Here is an 8,294-nt window from a genome sequence, read left to right on the forward strand (position 1 = left end):
GAATGCTGCGCTGGCAGAGATTAGTTAGATGAGTTCGCTGATCGATATTAATCATCCAATCCGTTGGGGCCATTGACTTATTAGCTTACAGCTGTTCGGTCACATCTTCATTCTAATTTCGAGGATCATGCATCATTGCATTGCAAGTCTTAATTCAAGGACGCAGTGTGATGACAGACGACCATGCTTTGTTTTCTTGCTTCCATTCTAATTTCCACATGCATATGATCAGTTGGTCACATGGTTGGTGGCTAGTTTTTAAAAAACTGGCAGGAGCTATGCCTTTCAATTAGCCTAGCTAGTCATTTCAGGAATGCACAGATTAAACCCTCTCCTATAAATAGAGATGACAGATGAGGCTAAGCGTCCATCCACAACATCTTGCAAATAGCATACATACTACCAGCAGTCTTGCATTGTCAGCTTTTGCAGAACTGCAACGAAATGGTCTCCTGCTCTGTTCCCCTCGTGCTGAACACTGAAATAAACGACATAGTAGTACTTCTGAATGTTTTTTTTTCGATTATTCACCAATGCTTGATTTTAACTGCTTGCAGAACTCGGTGGTGAAGATCGGGCCGTTTGGCAGCACGTCCGAGGCCGAGGGCAACCGCGACATCACCGTTGCGCCGCTGCGCCTAGAGAGCATCACCATCCGCTGTGGGTTGATAGTTGACGCCATCGCCTTCACCTACAAGGATTGCCATGGCCTGCAGCACAGCACAGGCCAATGGGGTGGCAACGGCGGCAACTCCACAATGGTAATTAGTAAGCTAATAATACCCCTAATAATTCTTTGCTAGCTCATCAATCTGTCCTTCAGATTTTGCTGATCGATGTGCGAGATCTCTCTGTCCGATCCTCCCTGTGCAGATTACCCTTGGCCTTGACGAGTTCGTGAAGGGATGTACGGCTCCTACAGTTACGGCGGCGACGGCATCACCGGCTTCACCATCGTCACCAACCTCAGGACCTACGGACCGTTTGGAGTCCGAGACTCCATCAAGGAACCCAAGTCCTTCGACATCCCCGTTATGAACAACGGCAGCATCGTCGGCTTCTTCGCCCACCGCAACAATGTCTACGTCACGGCCATCGGTGTCTACGTCAGGCCCTTCTGATGATTGTCCTCTGTGTGGCCAAATCGATCATGCCTACCGGTGGTCAAGTCTGTGCGTCTGTGCGTCTAGCTTTTGTGTATGCGCGTGTAAAAGTGAAGGACCCAAGCCGGCGACCAGAGGGGGGTGAATGGGAGCCGATCAAAATTTTTTCGAAATTCGAATCGTCGGCCTATGTCCCAAAATCGCCCAAGCCCTCAAGCGTTCTGACCAAAGTTTGGAGTAGCTATTGAAAAGCTAAACCAACACAAAAGGCCTCGAACGAGCGAGCGAAACCACGAAGCAAATCGGAAGCGAATTGGAAAATCTACAGCACTGATCTGCCAGGACCGGTCTGACCGGTGTACTGGACCGGTCTGACCGGTATACCGGACCGGTCTGACCGGTCTCGGCTGTTCAAAATCTAGCAGACCGGTCTGACAGGTCTTGCCTACCGGTTTGACCGGTGGCACCCAGAAAACCCCGAAAAACATAGATTCAAACGGTGAATCTCGACCAAACGACCACGAAAATCGATGAAACTTGGGGGATTGCTTCGCCCCTACCCCGTGAACATATCCCCAAAAGATCTCGTCCCAAAGATCAACGAATCATGAGAATTATGGGGGAGATCAAAAGGGATTGGGGTTTTCTCAAACACTCAAGAAATCGAATTCGAACAAGCCAGTGAATCCAGAGGGTTTAGGACAGGTCTAGAAGCACGGGAATCATAGCAAAGAACTCGTGGACTCCTCGCAATCAAGTGCACCAAAAACGAAATCGAAATTTCATCAAACAAGGCACAAAACGAGGAGATGGATTGATTCAAACCGCCCAGAGGGCACGAGGAGATTAGGGCCTCCTTTCCCAATCAAATCCACAAGAGTTCTCACACAAACAATATTCAAATCTACCCTAAAGAGATGAACAGGGGGAGAGAGACACAGGGGCGGCAGCCTGGAGAACAGAACAATTCACGGACACAATACAAAAGCCGCACTTGACCTAACACAAGTGAAGGGGTATTTATACCCGCGGGACCGGTCAGACCGGTACGCTGGACCGGTCAGACCTGTTGGTTAGAACGGTCAGACCGGTGCCAGGGACCGGTCAGACCGGTTGGCCTGCAGCACCCCCTGTACAATGATCTCATCCGACGGCCGAGGTTCTTTCTTCGAAACGAAGTTTTCTCCGCGATGCCGCCATCTTGATGAAGATCCAGTCCGCAGTTTTGGAGGGTCCGCGAAACCCGGGTAGGTGGCCGGTTTTGAGAAAATCGCCAAAACCTCACGCGCGGGAAGATTCCCGCCTCCGCGTCGTGGCCCTAGACGCCGTTCCCGCCTCGGCCTTCTGACGGCCCTAGACGCCGCCCGACGCCCGTCAACTCCATGACTTGGCGTCTTCAACCGCCGTCCGCCTCCTTGGTTTTGTGGCGCAAACCAAGAAACCCACCTTCCATCGCCGCTTGCGCCCTCGATCTAGGAGTGGACGCCACAGCTGCCGCCCGGTCTGAGCTCCGGTCCCGGCTGCCCTTCACCGCCGTCCACCGCACGGTCCATCGGCCACAGCACCTCCACGGCAGCTCCCCGTCGACACTCGACGCCCGTGTACCTGCAATCCAAAGACGAAGCGCACGATCACACCACATGGTTGACAATTCACTCATCACAAGCAGGATAGAGTACTCAACATTCCTCAATCTCCCCCTTGATGAGTGCATTGTCAACACACCACAAACGAACCAAGAGAAGTGATAAAAAGAGAAACAAGAAAGTGAAGAACTCAAACAAGTGACACAAAGCTCAGAAAAGCAGAAGCAGTCACTTACTCAAGCACAGATCGATTCCCTAAGATAAGGGCAACGGCTCGACGCAATCGATCAAAAGCCAAAACATGACTCCTCAAAGACAGAGGTAACGCTCGATGCAGTCATGCAAGAAGCAAAGGGAAAACGAGGAAACCAGGAGCCAAAACCAAAGCAGAAACTCCCCAAATCAAAGTTTTTCCCTCTCACAAGTGCAACTCTCCCAAAATGATGCACTCTCACTCTCAAAGCCCTGTGCACAACAAGTTTTTCAAAAATCAAACAAGTCTCCCCTTGTTCGATCACTTCTCTCAAAAATTCTCCCCCTTGTTGGCACATGCACACATCAAGTCTAAAAAGACCTAAAGCTCCCCCTGAAGCTGAAACTCCACCTGAACAGATGTAATGCAATGAATGCGATACAGGAGGTGTAAGTGAAAGCATTCAGGGATACAAAGATATGAGCAACATCTAGTCACAAGCACGAGTGCATCCATAAACTAGACCTGCATCTAGCTCAACAGGGTATATCAAAACAGTCTAGAGCTAGGCAAGTTCAGTTTAGGAGAAATAAAAGTATCACCCATGATCTAGCACTAACAAGTAGGGAATGGAAAGCAGTGCTAATCATACTCATACAGGTGATCCAAACTCAGCCAAAAACAAGTTGTTAACATTCATTTTTCAATCAATTCTATATCAAGCAATTCTTAATGCCAAGGGTTGAAAGCTTGTCATGCTTCACTTAGCAACGAGGCCAAGCCTATGCCAAAAGACAATCAGAAGCTTAAAGCACTCGTTTCAGTCATGCACAGCCTTGCCCGGGTTCTCACAAGTGCAAAGTGAGCCGTCCCGAAAGCTCGATCAGTGCGACAAGCAATCCCACCTGAATCTTTTCAATCCATTTCAAGAATAGTTCAATCAATTTTATCAGATTTAGATCATTTTAAGTATGAATTGCTGAACGAAAAGGCACACTAGCATGATTAAGATAGCAAAGCACATCAACACGCCCTAACATGCTAGTAGCTTAACTCAGATGATGTCATATACACAATGGAGCAAGCTATACATGATCAGGTTTATCAACTCACACTAGCAGGCACTAGAAGATCATAGCAATGTATACAAGAATGCTAGTGCAAGTGAGACAATGCAAAATACAAACATGTACAATGCATATGCACAATGCAACTAACCAAGCTAAAACTTAAGAGAAAGACAAAGAACAGCCAAAAGCTAAGCAAGTGAAGAATTCAGCAAATACAACGGCTCAAGGACACACAGGACTAGACCAATGGATCCAACTGAGTACCATGGAAAAGGTAACAATCAGGAAACCACCAGTCCATCCTGAGAGGAAAACGTACAAGCCGAACGCTCACATACCTCGATGAAGATCCCGCTCGACCTAGAGCATAGTAAGCTCGAGGTCACCTCCCCTGCGTCCTCAGCAGGTCCACCTTCTGCTCGAACAGGTTCTTGTAGAGGTGAACGATCGAAGTGGAAGTAGTGGTACTAGATCGTCCTCCTAAGCTGAGGTAGTCGAGACAGAAGGGGCCGGAGCCTGCAGCCGGTGCAGTAACTCCGTATCATCATCGGCACCTGAAGTAGAGCTCTCCCCTCAACAAGTGATACCTAGCACAAGAACAGCTAGGACACAAGAAGATAGCAAACACCAAAGATCCAGAGCAAAACTCAAGCAAATGGTTAGGTGTTAGTCAAGCCACATGCAATGGTATACCAAAAGACACTCTAGAACATATCAAGACAAAAGATATCCCTAGAAAAATCTAAAGGCACTCAACAACATGAACCAAGGCAGCAAGACTATATGAAGAAGATACTTGAGCTAGCAACCAGAACTAAGGAGCAAAAGCTATACAAGCATGAGGGGACTGGACAAAGCACACACCCTGAGCTAGCAAGAGTCATGACAAAATAAAAATCACAAAAACTAGCATACAGAGTGGCTAGACCTCCGAAGCACAAGCACAGACCTAGCAAGCAAAACAAGTAGAGATGTAGAATCTACAACATGTCACAAGCAGAAAATTTACAAAGACCTCAAGGAGCAAACTCAAATGTACATAGGATACAACAGCCATCATGGGCTATCCAACAGCCTTGGAGAACCATCAAGTCTTGATCAAATCTGCATAAGACCAAGATCCATGGAGCACTTGTTCTCCAAGCCACCATCCTGCATCACCAACGAGACACAGGAGGAGCAAACGTCTCGACACTGGGGTTAGCAAAGTGAGAAGCAAACCAGTGACGAGCCATTTGCTCTACAGAAGGGTAAGCAAAGTCAGGCAAAGCGTATCCCCTGTCCCCTCTACCGCGAGGCTGACGATCACCACCGCGAGGAAAGCGTGGAGCCTCAAAACCTCCTCCAAAGCCTCGGTCCCGTGGTCCATAGCCGTACTGAAAACGACCAGGAGCACGGCCGGCAAAGCGACCACCCGCTGGAGCACGGTAATCACCACCGTCTCCCTGACCTCCACCTACACGGCGCGCCCTAGCATCTCGCCTATCAGCACACCGAGAAGGACCATGCACCCGAGCAGAGTACATGTCCGCGTTCCGTCTCTCTTGCTCTCTCCTCACAGCCCACTTCCTCCTGAAGCAAAACTCCTCCAGGTGACCTTCCCTGTCACAGAACTCGCAGTGGTACCTCACCTCACGCTTGGGAGGTGGAGGCCTAGCCTGCGGACGGGGAGGAGCAGCCCTCTTCTTCTGGGCAACCTGGGCTGTGGCAGCAGGGAGCGTGTCGAGGGGGTTCCTCAGCGCATTGGGCTTCGGAACCCAAACCTGCTTCTGCGGAGGTGCTTTCGGTGGTTCTTTAAGCACACCATCCGCGGGGTCAACAAGCGAAGGCTGCGTGCTCGTGCTAGCATTGTTTCCAGCAGCCTTGCCAATCTTGCCATACAACTTGTCAAAGTCTGACTTCGTGTATGTGTAACCGACCCCAAACCCATCACCACACTTGAACTGCTTAATCATCATGCCCAACTGCGGCTCACTGCTAGAAACCCAACTCAGAATCGCCCTAAGATAGGTATTCTCATTCTCCAGGTTGGCTTTCTCTACCGCAAGATTATCCAAATCAGAGATCAAACCAGAGCAAACAGAGCAGTCAATAGGTGGGCTAGACTCTACGATCTTAGTCTTTCCAAAAGACTTGATCAAAGCGTTCTTCTCCTCTAGCTCCGACCTAAGCGTGGGACAAAGCTTACAAGCACCAAGCAAAACTGGCCTAGACTTCATCTCCTCTAGCTCGCACACAACAGTAGCAAACTTGGACTGCAAACAAGGTAGATCAGACTTGAAGATAGGACACTCCTCACATTCAAGCACATCGCTAACAATAGGAGCATCCTTAACCAGTTCTAGTTCATGCTTGGCCTTAGCGAGCTCATGAGACACGTCAGCAAGCGAAATCTTAGCAACATCTAAGTTCGCGACGTTCTCATCATGCTTGGCACGGAGAGCAACAAGATCATTCATGTGAGATATGCAGCCAGCGCACTCATCCTCACTAGACTTCTCCCTAGCACAAGCCAGCTCAGCCCTAAGCTTTCTACGCTCTCTAGCTGCTTCCTTAAGCAGCCTCTTCTGGTTGTCGAGAGCGGCATACAACTCCCTAACCTCTGTATCAAGCAGGTCGATCGTGGAGTTTACCTCTGAATCACTCTCGGATCTAGGAGAAGAGCCGGAGTGCGTCGGTGTGGCATGTCCACCTGAAGATGCACGAGCACCATCGGCTTCGCCCGCCAGTCACAAGAGCGACGCTCTTGCAAGGAGGGGCACCATTGAGCTTGGCTTATGTCTGGTTATCCACCTCCGTGGCCTTGAGCTTGCTGAAAAGCTCGTTCACAGTCAGAGTCTCATAGCCTGCAGACTCAATGATCTTGTTCACCTTGAGATCCCACACAGAGCGGTCAAGTGCGTAGAGCAACTTGAGAGCCTTCTCGTGCTCTGTGTACTCAAGGGCACCAGCAGATCTGTTCGCATTGACCTTGTTCACAATCGACTGAAAACGACTGAACATCAGGTCAATGCTCTCACCCGGCTCCTGTGTGAAGTTCTCGTACTCACGCCGGTGAGTCTCAAACAGTCTGGCCTTCACCTGAGGTGTACCCTCGTGGAAGTTCTCAAGGCACGTCCAAATCTTGTGGGCTTCCTAAAAACCCTGGACGCGTGAGAACTCCGCACGAGAAACGCCAGCGAACAAGGCATTGATAGCCTTGGCGTTAGCCTTGTGCTGGGTCACCTGAAGAGGCGTGGTCCGAACAGCCAGCACCTCGTAAAGCTGGTTCATGGTAATCTCCCAGACATCGGCTCCCATGCTCTGCAGGAAGGCTCTCATGCGAACCTTCCAGTAGGCATAATCCTCGCCGGAAAACACCAGGATCTTACCAAGACTCGCTATGGTCGCCGAGTGGTTTTTGAACCGGTTAAGGTACTGAAAACCTCAACCAAGCTCTGATACCAATTGAAGGACCGAAGCCGGCGACCATAGGGGGGGTGAATGGGAGCCGATCAAAATTTCTTCAAAATTCGAATCGTCGGCCTATGTCCCAAAATCGCCCAAGCTCTCAAGCATTCTGACCAAAGTTTGGAGTAGTTATTGAAACGTTAAACCAACACAAAAAGCCTCGAACAAGCGAGCGAAACCACGAAGCAAATCGGAAGCGAATTGGAAAATCTGCAGCACTGATCTGCCAGGACCGGTCTGACCGGTCTCAGCTGTTAAAAATCTAAGAGACCAGTCTGACCGGTCTTGCCTACCGGTCTGACCGGTGGCACCCAGAAAACCCCAAAAAACTTAGATTCAAACGGTGAATCTCGACCAAACGACCACGAAAATCGATGAAACTTGGGGAATTGCTTCGCCCCTACCCCGTGAACATATCCCCAAAAGATCTCGTCCCAAAGAGCAACGAATCGAGAGAATTATGGGGGAGATCAAAAGGGATTGGGGTTTTCTCAAACACTCAAGAAATCAAATTCGAACAAGCCAGTGAATCCAGAGGGTTTAGGACAGGTCTAGAAGTACGGGAATCACAGCAAAGAACTCGTGGACTCCTCGCAATCAAGTGCACCAAAAATGAAATCGAAATTTCATCAAACAAGGCACAAAACGTGGAGATGGATTGATTCAAACCGCCCAGAGGGCACGAGGAGGTTAGGGCCTCCTTTCCCAATCAAATCCACAAGAGTTCTCACACAAACAACATTCAAATCTACCCTAAAGAGATGAACAGGGGGAGAGAGACACAGGGGCGGCAGCCTGGAGAACAGAACAATTCACGGACACAATACAAAAGCCGCACTTGACCTAACACAAGTGAAGGGGTATTTATACCCGTGGGACCGGTCAGACCGGT

General features: G+C 49.5%; 1 protein-coding gene across 1 annotated transcript; it reads left to right on the top strand.

The window, feature by feature from the left end:
- Positions 1 to 379: 379 nt before the first annotated feature.
- Positions 380 to 1,147, top strand: LOC120699708 (protein GOS9-like). Its single transcript, XM_039983752.1, has 3 exons — positions 380 to 447; positions 558 to 761; positions 874 to 1,147. The coding sequence occupies exons 1-3, from the start codon at positions 445 to 447 to the stop codon at positions 1,036 to 1,038; spliced, it is 372 nt and encodes a 123-aa protein (XP_039839686.1). The 5' UTR covers positions 380 to 444; the 3' UTR covers positions 1,039 to 1,147.
- The last annotated feature ends 7,147 nt before the right edge of the window (positions 1,148 to 8,294 follow it).

The sequence above is a fragment of the Panicum virgatum genome, chromosome 3K (genome assembly GCF_016808335.1).
Source record: "Panicum virgatum strain AP13 chromosome 3K, P.virgatum_v5, whole genome shotgun sequence".
Lineage (NCBI taxonomy): Eukaryota > Viridiplantae > Streptophyta > Magnoliopsida > Poales > Poaceae > Panicum > Panicum virgatum.

What these genes read in the sequence shown, in the direction of transcription:
- LOC120699708 (XM_039983752.1), top strand. An exon ending in ACGGCGGCAACTCCACAATG is followed by an intron (nt 762 to 873) that starts GTAATTAGTAAG and finishes CTCCCTGTGCAG; the next exon opens with ATTACCCTTGGCCTTGACGA.